Source organism: Mustela nigripes, chromosome 2 (genome assembly GCF_022355385.1).
Source record: "Mustela nigripes isolate SB6536 chromosome 2, MUSNIG.SB6536, whole genome shotgun sequence".
NCBI lineage: Eukaryota > Metazoa > Chordata > Mammalia > Carnivora > Mustelidae > Mustela > Mustela nigripes.
Genome location: NC_081558.1, coordinates 90,684,378 through 90,700,193, shown reverse-complemented (window position 1 = coordinate 90,700,193; position 15,816 = coordinate 90,684,378). Strand labels below are relative to the sequence as shown.

The 15,816-nt window shown below is 42.8% G+C and overlaps 1 protein-coding gene across 1 annotated transcript in view; it reads right to left on the bottom strand.

The window, feature by feature from the left end:
- Positions 1-15,816, bottom strand: part of LOC132011803 (serotransferrin-like) — a 55,792-nt gene that overhangs the window by 28,240 nt on the left and 11,736 nt on the right. The window contains 10 exon segments of the mRNA XM_059390946.1: positions 360-549; positions 1,724-1,908; positions 4,967-5,031; positions 6,342-6,486; positions 9,264-9,422; positions 10,787-10,825; positions 11,421-11,511; positions 13,100-13,254; positions 14,481-14,658; positions 15,423-15,604. Coding sequence (XP_059246929.1) covers positions 360-549; positions 1,724-1,908; positions 4,967-5,031; positions 6,342-6,486; positions 9,264-9,422; positions 10,787-10,825; positions 11,421-11,511; positions 13,100-13,254; positions 14,481-14,658; positions 15,423-15,604 — 1,389 coding nt within the window.

The following is a 15,816-nucleotide window of genomic DNA, read 5'->3' as shown; positions in this document are numbered from 1 at the left end:
TGTCAAATAAATAAATAAAAATCTTAAAAAAAAGGGGGGGGGAGTTTCTGCAGAGCAGTGGGCATGGGCACATGCAGCTTCTTCCTTGTCTTAGTAATGATATGGAATTTCTTCATGTCTGAGTGGTTCATTACCTTAGTGCCCTGAGCCTGTGTCTGCCTTACCACCTACCCATACAAGTAGCCTTTCACACATACGGGGATTACCGTGTTCTCTCATCATCTCATCTTGCCCATTTCCATTGCTCATCCCGGGAGGGCCACAACCCATTCCTCCTTATCTACCCACCACCCAGAAATGCTCCCCCCTCCCTCCCCGTGTTTGCATATCAGCTTCCCCCATGCATTCCCCTTACTCACTCGAGGTGGAGCACTGTCTCATGTTAGCAACAGCTCTGACATACGCTGCTCCTAAGTAACTTTCATATGTGGTGCTTTCTGGAAGTTTGGCCAAACATTTTGTGTCGTCCCTGAACAGAAGGTCCTTGGTTTCCGAGTGGAACAAACAAAACTTGCCTGAGCAGTCATTTCCATTTCCTCCAAACATAGTCTGTCAAATGGATGGAAAATGCATGAGGACCTGTGGCAGCGAGCAGCTGAGAATACAAGGATGGGGCTGAGGGGGATAAAAGCTGGGAACCAGCCCTGGGACGAAAGGGAGGTGTAGAGGATGCCTCAGGGTGTTTCCATATCCTTCACCTGGCATTTACCCATTTTTGGCCCCAGCTTCATACTTTCTTAGGCCCCAGCATCCTCTATGGGGGTCATCCTGGTCTCACCTCCTCTGGGAGGTCCCTCCCACCCACCCAGTCACTTCTTCCCCATTTCATTGGTTATGGCCTCGGGGACTGCTTCCAGGAAATGAGAGAACAGAAACATGTCCCTTCCAAGTAATTACTGTCAAAAAAGATAGTAAATGTGATCCCCTGCCCCCAATGAGAAGTGGTACAGGTAGTTGTTAAATTTCATGTCTGACTGCATCTTTGATCCTATCCTACGAGGCTTAACTCTAGATCTTGTAGGATTATAATGAATGAATGTAGGATTATAATGAAATGATGAATATGGAAAGTTTTACATCTAACACCTAAAAAATGTCCATTGAATGCTAATTATTATTATTTACCTTAAGAGGACCCACAAAGATATGCTACCTTAATCTAAAAAAAGAACAACTAATGGCAGGCAGGAAGCTGTTGTTGAGGGGAAAATGATGTTTGTGGGTAGAGGATGCTTAGAATATTCAAGCAGCCTCCCCCACCCCCACCTCCCTAGCAGAGCTGCCCTGGATTGATTGTTCTCCCCAGAGGGCAAGCTCCCTGAGGACAGGGATCCTGTGTTTTTCCGGCTGTTGGAATGGTTCTTGGACTCTATAAACAAGAGAAATACAGTCCACCTTTCATGACTTATATCATGGAGGGCTGGCACACGGGATCACTCTCCTTCGTTTTCAAAAAGGACAGAGGTGGAGAAAATTGAGTGTACCACAGAGCAAGGTCAAGGTTGAGCAAGAAAGCAGATGTGTAGACCCAAAACAGGTGGATCACATGGAACCTAATCTCCAGTGACCTGGAGTTATAAGTAGAGCTGAGCCTAAGATATCCAGCCTCCCTATCTTAGTTTCCAGAAAGAGAATGCTTGAGTATGGGCTGCATTTAGCACTGAACTCTCAAAAATAATACCCACCCAGGAGGAAAGAATGGGAGGCCCTGGCTGGTCCATACCTGCTGCTCAAGTAATGTTTTGCTAACACAAGATGCCTTATCTTTCCGTGAGACCACAGCATGATTTGGGGCCTTGGCTAGGAAACAGTTGTCAGCGTCGCTCACAGGCTTCCTACTGCCATCAGGGCACAACAGCTGGAAGTCTTTTTCCTTCAGATTCTTAGCCCAATCTTCAGTGTTCCTTCCTGGAGACAGAGAAAGTGGGTCAGTCACAGCTTACAGCTTTGGTCAAGGTGCCCTCACTGAGGGGAGGTGACCAACCCACGGACTAGTGAAGGACCTGGCCAGCAGAAGTACACACACTGGGGTCACAGTGATGTGGAGAGGAAGAGACACTCCCATCTACATAGGTCAGATTCAACTCACACTCAACCAGGAATTCCTAGCAACCACCTCTTCCAAACTAACCGCCCCACCTCACCAGGAGAAAGTGAGCTATATATTCTTGGATGATGTTCAAAAACATCTTCATTTCTACTGAATTCCAAAGCATCGGGGCTTATTACTTTACCATATGAAGAATGCGACCCTCTAAGCAGGCTCATAATCTCTGTGCAATACCATCTGGCATTAGCAAGCAAAAGACCTTTCCCAAAGGCCCTTTTGTAAACCGGACGAGTGTTCTAAATCTGACACACTCATACTGGTTCTAGATGAAAATGTGCACATGCCTCTGTGCATACAGATCCGTACCCTTTTCTTAGCCCCTAGCTTCATGATTTCTGTATTCTCTCTGAAGAAAAGAAAATCGCACCCATTTTCAGGTTTTCAGCTCCTTCCTCCTGAGGCAATTCTCAAATATGTTTTCCCAATTTTTAGTTCTCATCTAAAAGGCAGAATTGCAAATCTTTTTCTTTATTTAATGCTCATTTAATTTTTTAAATGAGCAACTAATATGTGATTTCACTATCATAAAATTATGTATTATATGTAAAATAAAAATACCTCTTTGCCTACTCTCCTCAAATATATACTTACAGTTTTAATAGAAAACTCCAAATTGCCTGTGCCTCTCCCACAAGTAACTTCATACATCTTTGCTCATCTTCTAATATTTCTCCTTCCCTTTCTTACCAGTCCCTCTAACTCAGCTCCTTCCAAATGAAACCCACCATCATTCTCTCCAAACCAATTCTGTTCCACTTCATAATGTAAGAATTTACGCAATACTATGCTGCATGCCTTCTGCAAGCTGCAGTCTTATTGGAGGAGGAAAACAGCTCACATACCAAATATATATATATATATATATTTGTGTGTGTGTGTGTATATATATATATATCTGTACCCATATATATATGGGTACAGATAACAATATGTATAATATATTATGTGCTATACAAAATAAAATATATATAATATTTTATATTTTGTGGAGCACATTCTGCATATTGTGTGAGCCAAACCAGCTGGCTGAGAACATATTCATTAGGGAGAGCTGGCTGGAGGAGGCATGGTTTTAGGCATGTAAGGTGTGTTACACATACTGACCGCTGTACTGACCACCAAGAGACTAATCTAGGCCTGACTGGCTGGGCATATGATAAAGTCCTCAACAGGGACAGAGACTGTGAGAATAAGAGTGGATTTTGAGAGAACTATGAGGAATTTGGGCTTACAGAGTTTGAGATTGCAGTGCCAGTGAGCTTTGTACATAAAACTGGCCACATGGCAATTAGAGACTCTGGGATGTTACTTAGATGGGAGGTTAGGCCTCTGCTGTATGTTGCCGTCAGGGTATAAGGCTTTTGGGTAGAGAGGTGAAGCCAAAAGTAGCCCCACTCAGAGGAGTACCCCCCAAAAATTTTTTTCACTCAGGTAGTGTTAAAAAAATTTTAACACTCAGGTAGTAGGAAAAAAGACAGCCTTTCAAGGAAAAAGCAGAAATAATAGGAGAGAAGAAAGAAAAATCAGCCAACACAGTATTCCTTCAAGTAAGCACTTAGCAGCTTCTGTGTGCCATTTAGTATAGTTAGTGTTGGGATATAAGAGGGGAAAAAAGAGCTCAAAAGAGTTTCTGTGGCCACAGTTTTTTACAGAATGAGATGAACCCAATAATGCTAGCCATATGGACAGAAGATTCTATTGTGGGATGGATGCCATCTGAGAAGGCTTCTCGGAGGAGTCAGTGCTGAGCTAGTTCACTCTAGGTGAGTTTCTGGGAAGAGCTGAGGTTGGGCACAGGGACATGTGAAAGGAAGTGAGGTAATATCTGCCTGGCCTGTAGCGGGTTCTCTAAGCAGTTAGTGACACAGAGGGGGTAGGTGGAATGCTCATTCTTGCCAACTTAAAAAAAAAAATTGTTTGGTATTTCAGTGTCACAGCATCTAATATTCACCCACTAGTTTTAGTAATGCTTCTTGCTTGAAACAATTATTACTATATTATTTGCCAAATGATAGTTTTTTAACTTCATGATTATTTCTACATTTATTCTTGTTCTACAATAAGGAAGATCTTTCCCTTTGCCTTCATTTGTTTAATCAGGATAGACTCATGTATTCCTATGTTCTTCCTACTTAATTCTTACTACCATTATTATTTCTTTTAGTGTTCAAGATGTCCCAGATTTGGCCAGTAGGGGGGCTTTAAATGGCTCCTGTATATTTTGACATATCCCAACATCTTCAGCACAATGATCCAGGCTCACCTTCATTTTTCCTGCCCAGCCATAGAATCAGCTATTTTTCCAAGGGGCCCTGGCTCATCCTATTGGACAATGGTTCTAGAAACCAAGATCTTGGTGTTCATTCCCACTGGTGTACTATTGTCTCTGCGTGTTTTGGGGGGACCTAGAATTTATTTGGAATATGTATTGGACCCAGAAATATAGGAAATAGTTTAACAGGACCTTTTGGTAATAATTCACCCAATCTGAATATGGACTATGAACACAGTGAGTATTAAATCCATGTTTGTCTAAATTTCCTGATCTTGGTAATCACATTGTAGGTAAGTAAGAGAATGCCCTCGTTCTTGGGAAATGTGCCCTGAAGTATTTAGGGGAAAGGCAATGTCTGCACCTATGGGAAGGTTCCTGGAAGAGAATTCAGAACCACCAGAACCTCATGCTCCCCACTATTCTGCTTACCCCGATAAACACCTCTGTCTTTACTGAACAAACAGATTGAGAATCAGAGCTCTGGAAACTAACAGAGTCCATAACACATCCACAAAGACATCCTAAGCATAAGTGAGCCCAGCAACCCCAATTTGTGGGGACAGAGGAACATGTGAATGTACCTTCAGTGTTCTGCATGACTGTCTGGTCTTTCACAAAGGCCACATCTCCCTTCTCCACCAGACACCTGCAGAGTGCCAGACAGGGAGAAAGAAGAGAGCCGGTCAGAGACACATGTGTCATTCAGGAGAGTCAGCTTGTAGACCCAGGGCTAACCATCCGATTTCAGCAGTTGTGACTCTCATTCTATCACTAATCTTACATATCACTCATGTAAGTAATACAGACAAGAAAAACCTCCAGTTTGCTTTGTGGTCATGCAATCTCAGTTCCCACACACTGAATGCTAACTTTTGGCACAGTAGAGTTACAGCATTTCCCTGTCATCAAATAGAGGTATTAGAGGGGCAGTATTCCATTAAGGTGATTACCTACTCACATTCTACTTTGTAAAAATTGGAAACTTGTGGACTGTGAATTGCATTTGCACAAACTCACAAGATGGCTCTAACTGGAGAATTCGGATAACCTTTGTTTTCTCCTTCACAACCGAGAAGCTCAATTACAATACCACTATCATTGTGCCGTAGATGGACTCCTGAATTACTAACACAAGTCTGGATCAGAAAAGACAATTAAAAAGTAATAAGGTCGGGATGCCTGGGGTGGCTCAGCAGGTTAAGTGTCTGCCTTTGGTTCAGGTCATGATCCCAGGGTCCTGGGATCAAGCCACATATTGGGGAGCCTGCTTCTCCCTCTCTCTGCAGCTCCCTCTGTTTGTTCATTCTCTCTCTCTCTGTCAAATAAATACATGAAATCTTTAAAAAAAAAAAAAAGGTAATAAAGTCATAAGGTGCACAGGTGTCTTTATAAAAGTAATAAACACCCCATGAAATAGAATTGTATTTGGAAATGTAGAAATCATGTTCTTTACTTTTGTACATTCCCAGGTGAGTATGGCTGGCTCTAGGTTCCCCAAAAGTGCATGGAAGAGCATGAACCAGAACCCTGACTCCTGTATTCAACTATGGCAGGGTTTCCTCACCATGGCAATAGTAACATTTTGAGCCATGCAATTCTTTATTGTAGGGTGCTGTCCTATGCGTGTAAGATGTTTAGCAGCCTCTACCAATTAGATACCAATAGCACCCAACCCCATTTGATAATCAAAAACATCTCTAGACACTGCCAAAATTCCCCCAAAGGGGAAATCGTTGCCTGTTGAGAATCTCTGATCTGCACTGTTCTGCCAGTCTGGAGAGTGTCTTGTAGGGGCTTGGATGCTCCTTCACACAGGCTTCTACAGATGATTGCTAACTGTGGCACCCTAACACATGTAAGACTAATAGGCCAGGAATGAAAGACTCTCACCTTAGTCCCTAAAAAGAAATCTTGTCAGGGCTGTGTTTCTATTTGGGTCAGGGTTAAAATACTCACCTGAAAGCCCCTGTGTAGCCATAGTATCTCTCATGGTTATTGGGAAGACACTCCTTTCCTGGACTGCTTGCCGAGCCAATACACAGAGCACAAAGACTGGAATTTTGCATAGATCCAGGGGCACAGCCTTCCTGGAAAAATTTATCTGTACAGAAGGACAAGAGTAGGTCAGCTTCTCCTGAGTCAATATGAATAGCCTTCATCTAATACATAACAGGTGTGTATGGCCCAGGATACTTGGAACATATTCAGTGACCTGCCACCAACTCAGGACCTGCCAGGCTGTAGGCTTTAAAAGGAAACTTAATTGAGGCTGAGAATAGAAGTTAATAGACCATTATAATTCAGGTAGAGAGGATTCCATGGGCACCCTATATGTGTCACCACTTATCTAAAGAAAGAAGAGAGGGAAATTACGTAAAAATTGACTTAAAAGGGATAAAATTGCAAGTCTCATTCTGCAAGCTTGTGCTACTTATTTCCAGAAATCTCCTTCCCTTGCCTTTTTTTTTTTTTTAAGTTTTATTTATTTGAAATAGAGCGAGAGAGAAAGAGAGCACATGCAGGGCTGAGGGGCAGAGAGAGAGGGAGAAGCAGGCTCCCTACCAAGCAGGCTCTATCCCAGGACCCTGGAATCATGACCTGAGCCGAAGGCAGACACTTAACCAACTGAGCCACACAGGCATCCCTCCCTTGTTATTTTTTAGAAGAAATTTTGCTAGAACTTTAAACTCTGAACTCAGTTAAAGGCTAGGGGATTTTACTCACAGCTTAGTTGCTCTCCCATGGCTGTGAAATTGCCAGGAAGCTCAGACAAGCAGAGATAGTGCTGTTGCTGGTGGGGATCCAGAGATTTCTGGATATCACCCCCGCCACAGTTTGCTTCCTCTCATGTCAGAGAACACTCCAGGGCAGAAATCTGGTCTCATCTCCAAGTCCCCACACACAGGACTTGTCTGATTCATAACTGTCTTTAGAGACTTCTTCTTTTAAAGCAGTTATACATATTTGGAAGTGGTAACGGGGAAGCTGATGTAAATAAACATTAGAAAACATTTGTCTGGAGCAGCTGGGTGGCTCAGTCGGTTAAGCATCTGTCTTTGGCTCAGGTCATGATCCCGGAGTCCTGGGATCAAGGCCCACATCAGGCTCCCTGCTCAACAGGAAGCCTGCTTGTCCCTCTGCCCCTCCCCCAGCTCATTCATGCCATGTTTCTCTCTCCCTCTCTCTCTCTCGCTTACTCTCAAATAAATAAATAAAATCTTAAAAAAAAAAAAAAGGAAAGCAAGCATTTGTCTGTGGATAACTTACATGTAGACTTTTCATACCTGAGGATATTCAGAGGACATAAAATTAACTGATTTCTCATCCCTTTCAAGCGGTCTAGATGTTGGACATTCCCTCAGTGAGACTGTCAAGACCTTAAAGAGATCGACACACTCACATTTCTAGCTCATAGGCTTAAAAGCCTGTGGGAGGGATTTTCCACCCAACAGCCATTTGGATCCCCTGTTCCTTAGTAACAAAGACTTAGTTGTTTTATTCTTTTAATTTTTTCTCTATTATTTTTTATTGAGACATAACTGACATACAATATTACATTAGTTTCAGGTGTTCAAGGTGATTTGATGTTGCAATATATTGCAAAATGGTCCCCACAATAGGTCTAGTTAACATCAATCACCATACATCATTATAAAATTTTTTTCTTGTGATGAGAACTTTTAAGGTCTACTTTTTTAGCAACTTTGAAATATGCAATACGGTATTATTAACTATAGTCTCCATGCTGTACATTACATTCCCAGGAGTTATTTAGTTTATAACTGGAAGTTCATACCTTTTGCCCCTTCACCTATTTTGCCTGCTCCACCATCCCCCGCCTTTGGCAAGTGTCAGTCTGTTCTCTGTATCTTTGAGCTTGGGATTTTTTTAGATTCCACATGTAAGTAAGATTATACAATATTTGTCTTTCTCTGCCTGATATATTTCACTTAGCATAATAACCTCAAGGTCCATCCATGTTATCACAAATGGCAAGATTTCTTCCCTTTTTATGGCTGAATAGAAGTTTATTTTGTTTTATATGTATATAATGTATATTATATATATACATGTATATGTATATGACATTTTCTTTATGCATTCATTCATCAATGGATGGACACTTAAGCTATTTCCATATCTTGGCTCTAGTAAATACTGCTGCAATGAACACAGGGATGCATATGTCTTTTTCAATTAATGCTTTCATTTCCTTTGGATGAATACCCAGAAGTGAAATTGATGAATCATATGGTCATTCTATTTTTGATTTTTAAATAAAGGTCAAAATAGGTGTGGCAGAGACATGCCCAATAAAAGATGACATCCCTGAACCTCTTTGACAACCCGGTATGACTATAAGTCTAAGTTCTGAGCAATGAAAATTTCCTTGAAGTAACTGATTTTTATTTCCTGGATGTCTTCTTTAATACAATAACCACAGATGACATATACTTCAAGTTGTCCTTATTCCTTGCTCCTGGAGGCTGCCTGAATAACAGACGTGAATGTCAACCATGGTTGACCTTGAAAACAGAAGCTGCAGGCTCTGAATGGTGGCTCAGAAAGAGATAAGGAGTCTAGGCTTCTAATGACCATATCAATCTTGGACTGCTCAGCTGGTCCTTTTCATGAGAGATGAAAGTAAACATATATCTACTGAAGCCATATATGCAGCCAAGAAGAACCATTCTGATTCAACCCTACCATTCTGACTCAACCCTACCATCTCTTTTAGATATCTCCTTGAGGTTCACTTTGACCAAAATTTACTACTAAAGAACCAGGGACACAGCATTTTATTCCATACTACTCTTTTCCCAGAACACCTCTTTCCAGCCTGGCCCTGATCACAGCATCCTCCCAGGATTCACTTACCAAATTCACAGTGGTTGATCCTGCTGTAGAGCAGGCCCATGGGGATGTTCCAGCCTGCCGTTCTTTCTACTGCGGTATGGCAGGACTTCTTGCCTTGCAGATTGTTCCAGGTGAGGCTCTCATCTGCTGATGCCTTAACTACAGCCACAGCCTTATACCCTACAAGAAAGACACCAAAAAAGAAAGTATTAACATCCCTAGGCCCTCCAGAGAATGTCTGCAATCAAAGCCTGCCATCTGCCTGTGAAAGCAAAATTATTCTAAATCATTCCTTCTGTTTTTGAAAGGGTCTTTCCCAAAACTGAGATGAAGTACCAGTCACTCTGTCAGATGGAGATTATTCTGAACATTAAAAACAAAATAGTAAGAAAACCTCATCATCAAAGGAATGGCTGGTATATAACACTTCCCTAAATGCATAAAACTATGAAAGTTATAAACTAGCAACTCACCCTTCACTGTGGAATATCAGAGGAGTGGATCCTGAGAAGCACGTGACTCCCAACATTTTATACAATAACAATTAGGGAAGAGTAGTAAGTGACCAATAAACTACAGGGAATATTCTGGCCAGGTATTTTGGGATATGGAGAATATGGTTTGCACCAAAATAAATATATGAAGTAGAAATTCAAAATAAGACAGCTGCCATCTTTAGCAGAAAATACTTGTTGCTCCTTAACTGCAAATAGAAGATCAACCCATGATTTCAACTTTTTAAATGAGCTAATTCAGTCAACTATTTACAGCAGAAAACAAGAGAAGCCTTATCAAGACTTATCAAGAACAAGTCTTCCTATTTTTGGCCAAAGAGCCTGGGTCCTAGAATGATGGGGAAAGGCTAAGAGGTTGTACTAGGGGAAGTCACAAGGACAGACTTGCACACTAATGGCTGGGAAATGACCAGAGAGATCTGAGCATTGGGGTTGTGGGACCCAGTGATCACCTTGGCAAGATTTCCTGTCTTGCTCCTGCCCCATCTTTCCAGATCCACCCCCCCCTACCCCGACCAGAGCACCAGCTGAGAGCCAGATTGGCCTGGGTTCCTGGGCCCAGCCCTGGCTGGGAGGCTCAGTAATTTCATGCTCCTAGACATCTGCCTGTGTGAGCCTCTCTGCTCAGCCCTGCCAGGCACATATAAGCAAGACTCCCTGGCTGGTATAACTCTTGTCTAAAACTGTACAGGCCTTATGTAATGTGAAGGAGTTGGGAGTGCTGGGGAGGGTGTGAACTTGCTTGCAGGATGTAGGAACCCTGACAACTTGTAACCTCTGTGAGCTGTGGGTCCTCTTAGACATCCTTAAAGGATGACGGTACCCACTTACAGAATTAAATGAGAAATCCTGTGTGTAAGGCATGGCAAGTGTAAAAGAGTAACCAACATTATCAGTTATCATCTTTCTGTGGTTCTTTTGCATTCTAAAAATTAGTCTCTTCCATTACCTTACCTACATTTGATTTGAATTTAAACATACCAAAAAGCAATACAAATTAAACTCATGAGGTTACCAACCCCAACTCACCTTCCTCTACTGTGCTGCTACATTGAGCGCCTTGAGTTTCTGGAGGAAAAAATGAAGAAGTCATTAAGCATATGTTCTTTGGAAGTCATGCCATTCCCATGTGCAGCTCAGAATAAAAAGAACCAGGAAGACAATCTACATTTCACCAATTCCCAAACAGTCCAGGCTGTCTGGATTATACAAATTCACTTTTGCTCACTGGCCTCTGGAATTTAGCCCAAAATTGTAAATTTCAAGTTTCTTGCTCTGTTTGACCTGTAGCCACAGTGGTGCCTGCCAACTATACTTGAATCCCTATACCACGGCAACAGAATTGTGAATTTGGGAAGCAGGAAGACCTGCCAGGAATCCCAGCTGAGAATCCCAGCTGTCCTTTGCAGAGGTCCCCTGTAGCTGGAACTTCCCAGTGCAAAGATTCCAATCCCCCTGGTGGAAGGTGTGATGGAAGACTCTATCCTTCAAGACGAGTGTGGGGATTAGAGATGAGAGAGCCCAAAGTCTAGGAAGTAGGAGGTGCTCAGTAAGCAAAAGCTTTCTGGCCAATATGGTATAAATCAGGCTATGATTTTCCCATTTCCTCTCTCCCTGGTGTGGAGGAAATAAAACACAGAGAGGCACGCCCCCTCCCACTTACTGTAGTTCTCTGCCAGGACAGGCACCAGACCGCACTGGCCCGCTATGTAGATGAAGCCCCCATCCAAGCTCATGGCATCAGCCTCTCCTTTCTGCAAAAACACAGCACATTACAACAGGTGAAAAGAGGCCATCTCCTGTCCTATCCACTCTTCCAACCATTTCCTTAAGGCAGCCTTCCCAGCATAGGCCATGAAGGCCCCAGGAGAGAGCAGGTGCAGTGCCAGACCCCCAAGGGTCTATCACCAGGAATACCCAGCAGAGAAAATAAAATGTACTCTCATTTTCACCCGAACCATGATGAACTAAGGATTATTTTGGAGTACCTTGCTTAGTTTCTTCAGGAGCAAAGACCCAGTTAGTCCTCCTGTTCTCTCATAAGATGCACTGTCCCAGAGATATTTCCACAACAACTTTCTGACACCAAGGGTTCTTATTTGTAAGACAGATGAGTGGAGTCAGGGACAGGAGGCTACGTCTGTGGCATAGAGCACCTTCTGATGGGGGCTTGAGTCCCGAATCAGGCCATGTGGATGAGTGCTCTTTCAGTGCTTGGTGTAGACAAAGTGTTAATGAGTAAAATATTCTCAAATGATCTATTTTTCAGGTTTATAAGCCCTGTATTATAGAGATGCTTAAATTCCACAAGATTACCAAGCTTTCCATTGGGCCTAGAAATCTACTTTCTAGGAATACACCATAAAGGAGTAATCAAATATGTGGGAAACTATTTGGATTAAAAGTACAAGTGCAAGTGTGATTCATACAATGTAAAACATGCACGTATAATTGATAACAGAAAAAAAAAAAAACAGAAACAGACTAAATGATGTTATAGATAATGTGGATAAATGGCTAAATGGATTGCATCACATCCACGCTCTGAAAGAGATTACATTAAAAGATCATGTTTTGGGGGTGCCTGGCTGGCTCAGTTGGTTCAGTGTCTGCCTTCTGCTCAGACTCTGGGATCAAGTCCCACGTCAGGCTCCCTCCTCGTCTGCTTCTCTCTCTCCATTTCCCTCTGCCCCTCCCCCCACGCATACTTGCTCTCTCACTTGCTCTCTCCCAAATAAATTAAAAAAAAAATAAAAGATCCTAATTTAGAAAAATTATTTGTGACATAAGAAAAGCTAACTAGATATCAGGTACAAATATATAGTAAATTGTGCATCTGATATGATCCCATTTTACAGGGTTTTCTCTGAGTTAGAAGATTACAAGTACTTCTCATTTTCTTTTTGTATCATTCAGGATTTTCAAAACTCTAAAAGCAAACATGGAATGCTCAAGATCAATGATCTTGAGATCACCTAGCATCTTATGAACGCAAAGCTAAACTTCTACCTGCTTGTACAATCAGCAGCCCTGTCAAACCTGTCATGTCACACCACGGGTCTCAGGCACACTCACACCATGGTCCAATCTCCCGTAAGTGGACAAAGCTCAGAGTGCCCTCCACCCTGTGCTGACACCTGGAGGAAACAGAGACCTAAAGAGCCCTTCAGATCCATAAGTTCAAAAGTACTGAAGTTTCCATAGGGCTGGGATCCCACATGAGGGCAGGGTTCCTTGGGAACCCGGGTTTTTAATATCTTTCTCAAGAACACTCCCTCAGCCTTAGGGACAGGCAGGCAGCAGGGGCAGAAATACTGCTCTATGAAGGCAGGAGTGACATACCGCGATCTTGGCAATACAGTCTTCAGTGGACTCTGCTGTTTCACACTCTATTTTCCCTTCACTGTTTATACTCCACTCATCACACTTGACCCTCTCATGGTGACCTATGGCACACCATTTCACTTTCTTGCATTCATCCCTTGGGGTATCCGGGCCTAGGACATAAGAAAAAGAGCCAGATTTCAGATGAAGCCCCAGAAGTTCCTGCTGGTTATGAATGCTGCTAACTGTCTTTATGAAAATGCTGGGATTTGCCAGCAATATACAAACAGGTCCCATTCCAGGAATTCATCATCTTAGAAAAAAAAGGCAGTAACAATCTCTTTGTTGGCTTCTTACCATTTAGATAGGGCTTACAATAATCTCTTCCTAGATGCCAACTTTCCTCCCAACCCCTCTATCCCTTCAGGCTGTTTTGGGTTTTTTCTTCTTCTTCTTCTTCTTCTTCTTCTTATTTTTGAAATAGCACTTAACCATCTGGGTTGTTCTTACTTATATGTTCATTATTTTTTGTCTTCTCCTTGTGGAGAACATAAACTCAGCCAGGGCAAGGGCTTATGGCACACTCATTGTTCAAAGGCAATGCCTGGCTTGTGTTCACTGCAATTAATGTCTACTGAGTAAATGGCCATCTATTGACTGACAGGCTCAGTTCAAGTCACTGCCTTAAGGAAGCCTTACCGCAGCTCTAGGAGCTATTTTTCTTTGTTTTCATGGTCTCATCACACCATGATATTTTGTTTTATTATGTTTGCTTTCCCTTCTTCTGAGCAAATCTCTCATTTTTAATCAGTCATTCAATAGAGTGACTCTTCATAGAATGTTTGTCTTCTCTGCTGGTGAGAAAGTTCCATGAGAGCAGAATCTAATATATGTTTGTCTCACCATTGCATGCCCAGCACCTAGCACAGTCTATGGCTACATGATCAATAAGTGTCTGTTGAATGAATGAATATAATCAAGCAAACATCCAATGACCCAGGGAAATTCGGGAGCAGGATCAAGCCGTCTAGAGCGCCAGCTTTGCGCACATTGGTCATCATATTGGCAGCAAGTGTGCAAGTCCATAGCAGTTATATCCTATTTCACTTACTTTGTGCCAGGCTACTTGCCTCCGTCGCCCTGATTTACACAAGGAAAATATCGCTAGTATCAACCCAAGTCATTTTAAGCATGAATTTCCTTCAATGACTTCTGGTGATGTCCAGGCCCATCTCATGATGACTGACACCATTTAGCATCAGTCTGACAGTAGGCAGCAAGGCAGGGCAAATAAATGTCAGGGTGCGCTTTCAGTACCTGGAAAGCATCTATTGCTGGTCCTTGCCCCCACCAGGTTTCCAGGCTCCAAAATGTCACATGATTCTTTCCCAGTACTTACGCACATCTTCCCTTAGATTCCGAAGAGCAGTGACATAGTCATAACCCAGGTACAGCCAGGTGTCCATCTTAGAGGGAATCCTCAAAAACCCTTGGGCAGAGTCCTTAAACAGCAGGTCCTTCCCCAAAGGTGAGCCAAAGAGCTGGAAGGCTTTAGATTTGTCTTTGCCATAATGTTCCTGTGTATAGTAAAACACAACAGTGATTGGCTACAGCAGCAAGAAAGGCTGTGAAAGGGGAATAAGGAAACAAAACCCCAGAGAATGAAATTAAAACCATGAAGTTGTCAAGATTCCAGGAGAAAGGGCAGTCAGACCTCCTTCTCCACCCAGCACCATCCCCATTCCCAGCCTTCTTGCAGTCATGCAGCAACCTATTTCACAGAATATGTTTCTGTGCCTGTCTCCTTGGTTGGGCTGACCACTCACTGAGTCTAAGAAATGCAGTCTCCTTCAGAAGTTGACACTGTGTGGTTACCACTTCAGCCCTTGATAGACAGATGGGAGGGCTGGACGAGAGGAGGTTGGCTCAGGGCTGGCATTCTGATGCTCTAGGGAAATAAACCTGGCTGTGTTTGTGGCTTTTTTGCAGTTAGGCTGAGAGGACATTAGGAAAGAGATCATTTCCTTCTGCAGAGGTCATGGAAGGCCTTATGGGGGAGGGAGTATTTGCCCTTGGCCTAGAAGTCCTAGTTTAGATGGAAAGAAACAGAACTAAACAATAAGGAGCATCTTTATGTCACTAGGCAATCATGCAGGACTAGGTTCTATACGACTCTGAGTCCCCACTGGGCACTTTTAAACATAGATGAATGTGGCACATTTCCCATTATGTCCTTAAAAAAAAAAAAAAGTTATTCCATAGTGACAAAAGGGAATGTAGGAAAATGCCCCAAATCCAAGCAGGGACTACTAAGCAGGAGGGAGGACAGTGAATTCAGTACCTGGGCCTGGTTGAGAAGCTCCCAGATCAAGTCTTCCTTGCCCCCCACACTTCGGGCCACAACAGCATGGGAAGGGACACGGGCCAGGTGGCAGTCCTTATATTTATCTACTGTCATCCTCTGCAAGGTGTCTGGGCATAGCAGCCTATACTCATCCCGATCAGCTTCGTTTGGCAGGTTTTCTGGGGGAAGAAAGCCTGGATGAGCCAACTACAGATAGGACAGAGTCATGAGCTCTGTAGTCTCTCTCCTCATCTCTTGCAATCCCAATGAATTATAGCATGTGCAAGCTGAAATACCTAGAACAAACACTGAGGGCCAGAGCACATAAGGGAACTGACTTGCTTGAGATCCCACAGCCAGTTATAGGCAAGAAAGCGTCTGATGCCTAGTA